We start from the raw sequence: 12,811 nt of genomic DNA on the forward strand, positions 1-12,811 counted from the left end.
GGCATCGGTTGAGTGGGCACTAGAACCCAGCGCTGCCCATGCGGAGCAGCTGCCGGAGGTGGAGGAGGCCGTTGGGCGGGACGGGTAGATGTGGTAGGCCTCGTAGATCCGCGCACGGGGCAGGAAGGGTCGGCGCTGGCGCGACGGGCGACAGGGGGCCTAGAGGGATGGCCGGGGCGGTGGCAGACCGGCGGTGGGGAGTGTTTTCGGGGCGGGCGGGGCGGCGCACCGCCGGCCACGGGCGACGGGGGGCTGTTGTTTGGCTGGTGGTGGCTGGCGGCTCAGGGGGTGGAGGTTGAAGATGAACTGTAGGCCCTTGATTTCATATCCAACGGCTGCAAAATCGACTGACCAGAGATGAAAAAGTCAGTCGACTGATGTGTAGCCTCACCTTGCTAGTGCGTTCAGTTTCGACAGTAAAATTCAGTTTCGACAGCAAAATTTAGTTTCGACAGTTAAGTTCAGTTTCGACAGTTAAATTCAGTTTCGACAGTTAAGATCGGAGATGAGCGGTTGATGTATTTTACATCAAGCACTTTGTGGTTATGTATTTTACGTCATGTATTGGAGATGCTATTATAATTCCACTCATGTTAACATTGTCTCTCTTTTCCTGCTTCAGCCTCAACATCATACAACTCATCGGAGCTGCTCCAACAACGAAACCCTCCATCACAGCGGAGGAGTACCTCAGGCTCCATCTCCAGACGCCTAAGATCTTCTTCCCCTCCTCCGACAGCCAAGTCAGCCGGAGCATCCTCACCGGCCAACCCAATCACGCTGAGATCGACATTGCTTTGCCAAAGAGGTTGTACACTTGTTGCATCTCTTTTTTACTCTATATGTTATATATATTATCCACTGAGCACACGTAGTAATGGGAAATGTGATTATTTTATCCTACTATATGACAAGCAGTGAGGTACCAGGCAACTTAGCTATCCGTGATGGGCTCTCTTGAACACCATCATTATTTATCTCTGCGCGTTTGTGTTGTGCATTTGTCTATGGGCCTGGGAGTTGAGCTAGTATGGCAGTTGCCTGGGTCCAAAGTAATAGAAGTAGCACAAAAACATTTTTTTAGTGTAGGATTTTCCTTGCTCAAGCCTGCCTACTAGAACCGCCAGTGCTTCAAAAGAAAAGTGGATGAAAAACATTGGAATTGGAAAGTTTCCTATAGTACTACTTTTCATGAATTTAGTGCGAAGGAATGGAGCAAAGGAAAATTGTAGGATTTGTTCCTTTAGTGTCTCCTTGAAAGAAAAAACGTAGGACTTCTAATTTCCACTTGTCCTCCTTTTTCATATTTCTATTCATGAAGCACAAGACTAAGAGATAGTAGCATAATAGCATTATAACCGTACATTTTCTTGTGGTTTGACTTAATCTCACCATGCTTTTTTGCATCCTGTGATCTTCCAATTCTTGTGAATCAAACACCCAGATTGGCAGAAATCCTATGTTTTTAAATTATCTGTTTTGCACGTGCATTCCTATCCTATTCATGTCTATTTCCTATCCCTGCATTGTTAGAATCCTCAAATTCAAACAAGCCCTTACTCAATTACTTCTGTTGCAGATATGTGTCAAAGAAAACCTTGTGTGGTTTGTCCTGCTCCTGCGGCGTTGTGTCCCACCCCAGCTCAGCTGCTCCAACGATGGAAGAGCTCACCACAGCAGGGATCCGCTCTCCAGACTGTCTTTCACCGCCTCAGATCTTCTTCCCCGCTGCCGGCAGCCACGACAACTGCATTAGCATCGTTAACTGAGCAGATGACCTTGAGGACTACACGGGTCCACAAGAGAGGACGCACTCCTCCGTGTCTGCTTACATTATGCATCACTTAATATGATGACATGCTACATTATCGTCGTGTTCACCTATTAGACTCTGAGTCAGGTCCAAACTAATGCTGAAACTTGAGTTTTTAAATGGTTGTGGGGTACATATTGGGACAGCAATCAGTACTATCTGTCTACTATCTAGTTAATCTCGAGTGTCTAATATGAGTTTCATGTTGGGTGCAAACAAAAATTAAAGGATCCATTATCTGTATTTTTTAACTAGAGCTATTATTTGCCTGCTATCATTGGTTTTGGGTCTATCCATAGTTTGCTACCATCACTCTGGATTTGTGCATGCACTCCTTACATAATCTCACTATGTTTTATTCCTATGCATGCCAGTTATTGTACACAATGGAACTGATCATGTAGAGCAAAAGAGATGAGCCTTGCGTGGTAATAAAATTACATGCAGATGTCGCTCCATGGTGGGCGCAAAGGTAAACCCCCCCCCCTTCCACCCATTTCGGATCGTAATCAAGAGGAAGATAACTGTTCTGAGGGGGATTCAGAAGGATAATACCACTCCTATTTACCCCATGAGGTCTTCGCTCTAACTTGGCATGCTGATGTTGGTAATATCATGCATATGGTGCCTTGCATTGCTTACTGTATACATTAAAGATGCCATCTGCTTAGTTTACACATGCTTTGTGTCAATGCCATCTGTTTAGTTTCTTTATCGTATATGTGAATCATGCAATGCCATCTTGTTTAGCCAGGTATCATATATGTGATTTTTATAATGCCACCCTGGTTAGCTAGTCATCTTATATGTGAATTATATCATGCCATCATTTTTTTTATTACGTGTTAAATTTGTCAACAATTTTAGTACATTCAATTACTCTTCCTGTGCATCAGCCATTTGGCACGGTCATGGGAAAATCTGGAGTGGAAACAAGGTCTTCAGAGCAGACAATGCTATCTGATGAAGCGCATGTCTTGCTGGTTACCGATAGCTCCTCACAAGAGGATTCAGAGACAGATGACCAATCATATTTCCCCCCCGAGGTGCATGCTCTAACTTGGTAGGGTTATGTTGCTCATATCGTGTGTATGGTATCTTGCATTGCTATGTCATTTGCTTAGTTTATACATGCTTTGTGTGAATGCCACCTGTTTAGTGTCTAATTACCATATATGTGAGTTATGCAATGCCATCTTGTTGCAAGACATTATATATGTGAATTATGCAATGTTATATTGTTGCAAGGCATTATATATGTGAATTATGCAATGTCATGTTGTTTAGGCAAGCGTCATATATGTGAATTATATCATGCCGTCCTTTTTTTGTATTTCTCATTGCTTTTGTCAATAATGTTTGTATATTCAACTGATCTTCTTGTGCATCAGCCATTTGAATTGGTGATGGAGAAATCTGGAGTGAAAACAAGGTCTTCAGAGCAGACAGTGCTACCTGCTGAATCAGATATCTCGCTGGTTACAGATAGCTCTTCAGAGGAGGATTCAGAGGCAGATGACCAGTCCTATTATCCCCCTAAGGTGTATGCTCAAACTTGCCAGGGTTATATTACTCATATCATGCATATATTGTATTGCAATGCTTAGTTTTACATCATATACAGAATATTGAATGCCATCTTGAGTATTAGCAGTTGAGTTGTCAATTCAACCACACCTGGATAACTTAGTATCTGCAGCAGGGTATTTAGTAGCAAAGTAGTATGATAGTAATGGTAACGATAGCAAAAGTACAATCCAAGACTGTATTGGTTGGACCTTTGAATATCTGCATCAGTGCCATCAGTCAAAGAGACCAATTGTGATTCTTAAACTAGACTTTGAGAAGGCCTTTGATTCTATTGAGCATGAAGCTATCTTCCAAATTCTCAGGTTTTAATGAAAAGTGGATCCTATGGATGAAACAGCTGCTTGCCACTGGTACTTCTTCTGTGCTTCTTAATGGTGTCCCTGGGAGGAAATTCATTTGCAAAAAAGGAGTAAGACAGGGGGACCCTGTTTCTCCTCTGCTCTTTGTGATAGCTGCTGATTTACTGCAAACAGTGATTAATGATATGTTCAGCAAGGGTATCTTAAAGCTACCTATTCCCTGCCATGATCAAGACTACCCTGTCATACAATATGCTAATGATACTCTCATCATCCTACCTGCTGACAGGCAGCAGCTTATTGCCCTGAAGGATATGCTGTTGGTGTTCTCTCAGTCCACAGTTCTTGATGTCAACTACCATAAATCTTTCATCATTCCTATAAATGTTGGAAATGCAACCATGACAGATCTTGCTTCTGCTTTTGGATTCCAAATTGGAAAGATGCCTTTTACATATCTTGGCTTCCCTGTGGGTACTAAAAGACCTAAGATGGTGGACTTCATGCCTCTTGTGGATTGTATGGAGAGGAGAATGAGTGCCAGCTCCTCCTTCCTTAATCAAGGAGAGAGACTGCAGTTCTTGAACTCTGCTTTGTCTTCCATGCCAATTTTCTTTATGGGTAGCCTGGTTGTTCCTGCTGGTATCCTCAAGCAGCTGGAAAGAATTCAAAGACAATGTCTATGGAGAAAAAATAGAGATGAGCCTGCACCATCTCTTGCTTCTTGGGACCTGATTTGTAGACCAAAAAATAAGGGTGGTCTTGGTATTTTGAACCTGGGTGTTCAAAATGTGGCTTTGCTCCTCAAACATGCTAGTAATTTCCTTAACAGGAAAGACCTTCCTTGGGTGTCCTTAATTTGGGATTCATATTATTATGATGGAATGCCCCAGGGAACAACCTCTTGTGGTTCCTTTTGGTGGAAGGATATTTGCAAGGTCTTGCAGAATTTTAGGGACTGCTCCTGGGTGCAAGTCAATGCTGGAGACACTGCTCTTTTCTGGTCTGAAAATTGGAATCTTGGAACGAAGTTTCTAGCTTGCGGTCTAGATTTCCTAGATTATTCTCTTTTGCCAAGGATCCATGGATTTCAGTTAAGGATATCTTCAATTCCCTGGATTTGTACCAACACTTCCACCTCCCTTTGTCTGCTGAAGATTTTGATGAGTTAAACTTAATAAGAGATATGTTTGTCTCCCACAGTAGTGATGATACTTGTAAGGATTTGTGGTTATGGCAGGGCTCTTCAAAGGTTTACAAACCCAAGCGGTTTTACTGCCATGCTTTTGAGAATGAAGTTTTCAACCACTTGCTGGGCTGGATCTGGAAATCCTCTTGCACTATTAAGATCAAGGTTTTTGCTTGGATGCTCATCATGGATAGACTCAACACCACGGATATGCTTGATAGGAGGCACTGGCACATGTATGATGGTGTTACTTGTAAACTCTGCCCCCTTCAAGCAAGAGAAACCAGAGACCAACTTTTCTTCAACTGCAATTTCAGTGTCAGAGTTTGAAACTATTTGCAGATTGATTGGTCGGCTGGAAACTCAATGTCTGATTTGGTCATCCAGGCAAGGAGGAGCTTTGATAAGCCTTTCTTCACTGCAGTAGTGTTTATTGCCTGCTGGAATATTTGGATCATCAGGAATGCCAAGGTTTTCAGAGGTGAGAGGGCAAGTTTCAATAAATGGAGAGGAGCTTTCAGGCATGACATAACTCGGATGCAGCACAGAATCAAATCTGTTTACAAAGATGACCTGCTCAAGTGGATTTCTTTCCTGCCATCTTAAGTTTAATCTTTTTGTATTTTTTTCTTCTCTCCTTTTGGTTACCTCTTGTAATCATGTTGTTTTAACTATTATCTGGTTTTAATAAAGTTTTGAAATGCTGTGGGGGGTTTGCCCCACAGTTCACAGTAAAAAAACGATAGCAAAAGTAATATTTTTGGGTTTTGTAGTGATTGTAACAATAGCACCAGAAAAGTAAATAAGCGAAGCACAAGATGTGAAAAGCTCGTAGGCAATGGATCAATGATGGATAATTATGTCGGATGTGATTCCTCATGTAATAGCTATAACATAGGGTGACACAGAACTAGCTCCAATTCATCCATGTAATCTAGGCATGTATTCCGAATATAGTCATACGTGCTTATGGAAAAGAACTTGCATGACATCTTTTGTCCTACCCTCCCGTGGCAGCAGGGTCCTGTTGGAAACTACGGGATATTAAGGCCTCCTTTTAATAGAGAACCGTACCAAAGCATTAACACATGGTGAATACATGAACTCCTCAAACTACGGTCATCACCAAGAAGTATCCTGATTATTGTCACATCGGGCTTGTCGGGTCATAACACATAATAGGTGACTATGGACTTGCAAGATAGGATCAAGAACACACATATATTCATGAAAACATAATAGGTTCAGATCTAAAATCATGGCACTCGGGCCCTAGTGACAAGCATTAAGCATAGTAAAGTCATAGCAACATCAGTCTCAGAACATAGTGGATACTAGGGATCAAACCCTAACAAAACTAACTTGATTACATGGTAAATCTCATCCAACCCATCACCGTCCAGCAAGCCTACGATGGAATTACTCATGCACGGCGGTGAGCATCATGAAATTGGTGATGGAGGATGGTTGATGATGACGATGGCGATGAATCCCCCTCTCCGGAGCCCCAAACGGACTCTAGATCAGCCCTCCCGAGAGAGATTAGGGCTTGGCGGTGGCTCCGTATCGTAAAACGCGATGAAACTTCCTCTCTGATTTTTTTTCTCCGCGAGACGGAATATATGGAGTTGGAGTTGAGGTCAGCGGAGCTTCAGGGGGCCCACGAGACAGGGGGCGCGCCCAGAGGGGGTGGGCGCGTCCCCACCCTCGCGAACAGGGTGTGGGCCCCCTGGTCTTGATTCTTTCGCCAATATTTTTTATATTTTCTGAAACTTGTCTCCGAGGATTTTCAGGTCATTCCGAGAACTTTTGTTTTCTACACATGAAACAATATCATGGTAATTTTGCTGAAAACAGCGTCAGTCCGGGTTAGTTTCATTCACATCATGCAAGTTAGAGTCCAAAACAAGGGCAAAAGTGTTTGGAAAAGTAGATACGTTGGAGACGTATCAACTCCCCCAAGCTTAAACCTTTGCTTGTCGTCAAGCAATTCAGTTGATAAACTGAAAGTGATAAAGAAAAAACTTTTACAAACTCTGTTTGCTCTTGTTGTTGTAAACATGCAAAGCCAGCATTCATGTTTCAACAAATATTATAAACTAACCATACTCACAATGACACCTCAGTCTCACAATTACTCGTATCAATAGCATAATCAGCTAGCAAGCCATAATAATAAAACTCGGATGACAACACTTTCTCAAAACAATCATAACATGATATAACAAAATGGTATCTCGCTAGCCCTTTCTGAGACCGCAAAACATAAATGCAGAGCATCTTTAAAGATCAAGGACTGACTAAACATTGTAATTCATGGTAAAAAAGATCCAGTCAAGCCATTCCCAGGGATCTCAGCCATTCCTCATCCACTAAGATCCGGACTTATGTCTCGATTTATGTAGGACACAATTGATGTTGAACCACTAGAGTGTGTATGTCTCGTTAGAACATATGTGCAATTAGCTAGTATGATAAATACGAGACTTTTCCACGCAACTGACCTCGCCCAAAACGCTCCTCTCCACATGCGATGCAATACAGTACACCACCGCTTATTGCAGCTCAAAGTTGAACGCAAACCACGAATTCGTAACAAATAAATCAGCAGCAAACACATGTCTCCGGTATCTAAATCGACCGAGACCGCACATGGTGGGCCCGTTGCACGTCCTGTTTGAAATACCAGCAAGGAACTTGAGGTGAGGACGGCCGACGGTGTTCATGGACGGTGTTTGAAGGTGAAAAGAAAAGAAAAACTTACCAGCACCATCAAACGAGACAAAGCATCCTGGTTAATCTCTTCGAATACTCGATCCAGAAAAGAACAAAAGGCACCTTCCCTCTTTTGTTGAACACTACTCCCAGCTTTACGAAAGTACAGTTCTGTGAACTGTTCAAACACAGGAAACAAAAATTAAGATCAAACAACAGAGAGTGAAGAAGTCATTCAATTAACTAAAAAAAGTGAATGGCTAGCCGGTAATTTGCGTAGAAGAAAGAAATACAGTGTAGTACAATTGTATTGAACCGAAAGGACGAACTGAAGCAGAGTACTAACTACTACTCCCTCCGTCCGGAAATACTTGTCATCAAAATGAATTAAAGGGGATGTATCTAGATGTATATTAATTCTAGATACATTCATTTTGATAACAAGTATTTTTGGACGGAGGGAGTATTAAGTAGCAGCTAGCACTTCTGAGAGAGATCTTACAAGTTCTTCAAAATGGTTACAACGCTCTCCACTTGCTGACAGAGTGAGGCGGTAGCGAAGTTTCCGGAGAGCGGTTTCGATAAGTCTTTTAATTTTTCCATTGTTGCCATCAATATTGATATCCACCTTGGTGAGGGTGGAGAGGTGCTGGATGCCGAAATCAGTAGCATAATTGACGCACTCCCTGTTATGACCCTTTAATCCAAGCTGGAGGTGCTCGACCATAGGCATCGACCCCTCTTCAAATTCCACTGCGGTGCCACAGCACTTGACCTCTAGTTTGAAGTATTTCAGACTTCTGAATCCACGGATGAAGATCCTTCCATTTCTGCCATACCAAGTCTCGAGTGTCAGAAAAGCCAAAGCGGGTATTCCGCCAAGGACTGCCACGTCTTCTGGCCCTGTACGGTACATACAGATATCTAAATTACGGAGATTCACAAGCGAGACCATCCAACTTGGAATCTTGTCAATGTAGCAGTTAGCGAACCAGATCTTCCGGAATGCAGCAGGATTAGCGGGGCACCATGGCTCCAGTGACAGAAACAGGAGGTCCGGCATAGGATCGAAGGGCAAGTTTGGCCCGTAGGTTATTCTCAGAAGATGAATATTGTAGGAAGATATTAAAGTTCCGATAAACCTTACAGCATCCTCCTTTTCCTTGGAATCAAATGCTTCTGTCACATTTACGCTCAACTTCCTTAGCTTGCTTAGCTGACCAAGTTCCCGCAGAAATCTCTCTAGTTCAGCATCGGGGACAAAAACATTCTCTAGCTCTTCTAAGCTCTGCAGCTGTCCAATTATTCCATCCGATAAGCAACTAGGGTCCAAGTCAGTATATAGACGGGTCAACCTTTGAAGCCGTGTCATGGTAGACGGCAGTTTTCTAATGCGCATACCACGCATGTCCAGTGTTTCTAAATACTTCAGTTTTCCAATTCCTTCCGGTATCTCCGCAATTCTGAGACGCAAGTACTTGAGAAGAAGTAGCTTTTCAATATTTTCCAGATGATGACTTTGTAAATCCTCGCATTCTCCTAGGTCCAACACACGAAGAGCTGGGAACTCCACTAGAGAATTCTGCCCAAAAGACCCAAACGTAGCAAGCGATCGAACATGAGAGAGATCCCATGATGACATGGTAGCCATTTCATACTTGCGACTCATGACAGAGAGCCTACGAACCTTGTGTTTCTTCCCCTGCTCTGCATCACCAAATGACGTCATGAAGTTCTCTTCTTTGGCCATGCATGTGATGAAGTCGAGAATAATGTCGTGAACTCTGCATGCCACCACCTGGCCGTTGTCCATTAACTTAGCTGGTTGGATTAAGCTCCTGTTAATGAAATCATTAAAATAAGATTCACCTACTTCATATGTACTACGCCCTCGTACTTCACAGACGAATCCTTCAGCTATCCATTTATATATCAAACTGTGTTTCTCGATGATATAATCTTCTGGGAATGCACTGAGATACAACAAACAAGTTCTCATAGGGTGAGGAAGATCAAAATAACTGAGCGATAATATCTTGGTCATGTCCCCAGCATCAGGTTCCTTTGCAAGTGAAGAACCAATAGCAGCTAGTGCCCTGTTCCACTCTTCTTCTGCAGTTTGATCAGCCAGCAAACCAGACATGGTAATGATAGCCAATGGCAACCCCGCACATTTTTCCAATATCCTTTCAAGTATTTCTTTTAGATGAGGGGGGCATAGACAGTCATAACGGAACGCTCTTTCAAGAAATAGTCTTCTCGAGTCAGCAAAATTGAGGGGCTCCAGTCTATAAACGTAATCCCCTTGAGAAGAACAAAATGATGCAACTGTGCTATTACGTGTTGTAGTAATAATTCTGCTCCCATTATTGTTATTCAGTAATGCGTGGCTAATGGTTTTCCATGCTTCTGTGTCCCATATATCATCAATCACAATAAGGTACCTGCCACATAATTTTAGCAAAGATTTTTCAGCATTGAAGATATAATAAAAAGGCTAAATTTACTTTTGGTAGGCAGGAACATTCACTGTGGGTTTTTTTTTTGAAAAGGGAGATAACTCTGGCCTCTTCATTGTGGGCTTGTGGCTAGTTACTAGCTAGTACTCCCTCCGTCCGAAAATACTTGTCATCAAAATGGATAAAAAGAGATGTATTTAGAACTAAAATACATCTAGATACATCCTCTTTTATCCATTTTGATGACAAGTATTTCCGGACGGAGGGAGTACTAGCTAAAATCTGCTAGAAGATTGCCACGAGATGGACTGTGCCAGCTTTGGATGCAAAGGGTACAATGTTTATTCGCAATTATTAAGTTTCCATTACACAATACATAATTAGTTTTGCATCATGCTTGTTAACATTATGATCATTATGTTCGAACCATTCATATCTGAATCCAAATAAGTCGAGGTAATGAGGAAATAATCAAATACTCCACATAAAATGCAGACTCTCTGAAATCCCACAACCTAAAGGTTGCGATAGACCTTGGTAAAGGCAACCTATCTCAAATCAAAACATGCATTTGCAAAAAAAGTTGGTAAAATTCCTAGAGAAGTACTAGTACATAGATGGGGCTTACTTTTTATTTCGGAGGTGCTCTCTTAGCTTGTCAATGAGCTGCCGCTCGTCATCATTGTAAGTGTAATCCTCGACCCGCACTCTTTCAGCAATGTCTCTTAGAATATTTTTCATGTTAGGCTTTCTAGAAACTGAAACTAGAGCTGAGCAACTGAATTCGCTTTTGATGGTCTCGAAAACTGCATTTGCGAGTGTCGTCTTACCAAGACCACCTGGACCAACAATTGACACCACTCGAAGCTGTGTAGAAGAAGCTTCACTCTTGAACCACTCAAGGATGTGCTCCCTAGGACCTTTGATGCCGACAAGTTCGCCGACCTCCACATAAAGAGCGTGCAGCCTGGGATCAATGTCACAAGTGGTGGTAGAGCCAGGTGACTGGCGGTCAAGTTTATACCTCTTATGCCTCTTGCTTGCCTCGATAGCCCGGGCTTTGAGCCTCTCAATCTCCCCGGCGATCTCGTGGCGAGGTTTGAGCTTCTTCAGCTTGTCAAAGAACCCCTTGAGGCCTGTAGATCTACCACGCTCGTGGTCAACGCGAGCGATGAAGTCATCAACGCAATCCTCCATATCATACGACAGCTCGCGGACATCCTCCTTCCAAGCTCTCATCTCAGCGTCAAGCTGCTCAGCGTCTGCGAGCACTTCCAGAGCAGCCTCCATGCCGCTCATCTCATCTTTGGTTTCTTCGATCTGGCGGCGCACGCCCTTGAACTTGCTGTGCTCTTCCTTCAGCAGATTGTAGATCTTGGACAGGAGCGGCTTCATCACCCCGGTGCCAACGCTCACAAGAGCAGCCTCCATTGCTTCGAAGCTCCTGCTACTATCTGAGATTTCTGGATCTGGGAGCAAGGAAACTGATGTGGTGGTGTTGGGAGGAAGAGGTTCGCTTCAAGGCTTGTGACTGTTGTAGCTACTGCTAGTAGAATCTGTCTCACAATCGAACATTGGTCCACAAGTTTTCATAGTATACTGGAACTGAATAACATTCAGGGCTCAAACAGTATGTGGCCCAATGAGACAGGAACAGATCAAAACATTCACCATCTGAAAGCCTACTTAAACAGTAATTTGAGACTCCGCTAACTACTACTCCCTCCGTTCCTAAATAGAAGTCTTTTTAGAGATTTCAAACGTATTACAACATACGGATGCATATAGATATATTTTAGAGTGTAGATTCACTCATTTTGCTCCGTATGTGGCCCTTTGTTGGAATCTCTAAAAAGACTTACATTTGGGAACAAAGGGAGTAGTACCTTTACCTTGCAGTCAAATCACTAAAGCTGTGCCGATTCATTTAATTGATCAACTAGAAAGTTAAAGCACTAAGGTTACTACGAACTATAGTATTATTACTCCTGCCGTTTCATAATTATTGTTGTGGTTTTAGTTCAAAGCAGGGGGAGAGTCTTTTTGCTGCGTTGAGAGTGGGAGATCTTTTTTTGACTCCTGAGCTCACTGCAAAAGTTTATTTTGCGAGAACGAGAGCAAAAATCACCAGCTGTGCCATGGCTGTTGGGAGTGCCTGATAAGAGGAGCTCGTTAGTAGAGTTTAAGGCGAAATGATTCTCAAATTAATACTTCAGTCTACCAAAAGTGCCTTTGAAAATCCGTCTTGACATCAGGTCTTGGATCGAACTAATTGGTCCAAAATCGCCATAACTTGCTGAAAAATGACAAAAGGTTGCATTATCTGTACGTAACCTATGTCATTTCATACAAGGGCTGACAATGCCATTCGTACTAATGAACACGAATGCAGTTTCTTTCACATCCCTTTGGAACAGGGGTTCTGAAATCTAAATGGAATCTAAGAGCAACTCCAACGCAGCGACCCAAAACATCTGAGTGCGTCCATTTGGGTCGGCGCGGATAAAAGTGGAGGCCCAACGCGCCGACACAAATTCAAAACGTGTCGGCACCGATGCATTTGCGGCTGAAATGCGTCGGCATGGACGCGAAGTGGACGCCTCGCGCGCCTTCTCAGTGTCCGCCGCGTCCCCACCTGGCGGCCCTCCAACTACCCGTCGGCCAATTTTGGTCAGCTTAATTTATGACAACCATCCACCTCTGGCCCACGTGTCAGCAACGACGCTCGTTCTTTGCCGAGTGTGCG

At 43.1% G+C, this 12,811-nt stretch overlaps 1 protein-coding gene across 1 annotated transcript; it reads right to left on the minus strand.

Moving 5' to 3' along the window:
• Positions 1-7,141: 7,141 nt before the first annotated feature.
• LOC119335679 (disease resistance protein RGA5-like) lies at positions 7,142-11,596 on the minus strand. Its single transcript, XM_037607774.1, has 4 exons — positions 10,694-11,596; positions 8,109-10,050; positions 7,656-7,784; positions 7,142-7,564 (listed from the first exon to the last, which is right to left on the minus strand). Exons 1-4 carry the CDS (start codon positions 11,494-11,496, stop codon positions 7,523-7,525), a joined length of 2,916 nt encoding a protein of 971 aa, XP_037463671.1. The 5' UTR covers positions 11,497-11,596; the 3' UTR covers positions 7,142-7,522.
• Positions 11,597-12,811: the final 1,215 nt, after the last annotated feature.

This window comes from Triticum dicoccoides, chromosome 7B, assembly GCF_002162155.2.
Source record: "Triticum dicoccoides isolate Atlit2015 ecotype Zavitan chromosome 7B, WEW_v2.0, whole genome shotgun sequence".
NCBI classification, from domain to species: domain Eukaryota; kingdom Viridiplantae; phylum Streptophyta; class Magnoliopsida; order Poales; family Poaceae; genus Triticum; species Triticum dicoccoides.

Coding starts and splice junctions, on each gene's coding strand:
- LOC119335679 (XM_037607774.1), bottom strand. CDS start 11,496: ATGGAGGCTGCTCTTGTGAGCGTTGGCACCGGGGTGATGAAGCCGCTC. Junction 10,051..10,693: donor GAGCACCTCCGAAATAAAAA/GTAAGCCCCATC, acceptor ATTATGTGGCAG/GTACCTTATTGTGATTGATG. Junction 7,785..8,108: donor GTAACCATTTTGAAGAACTT/GTAAGATCTCTC, acceptor GTGTTTGAACAG/TTCACAGAACTGTACTTTCG.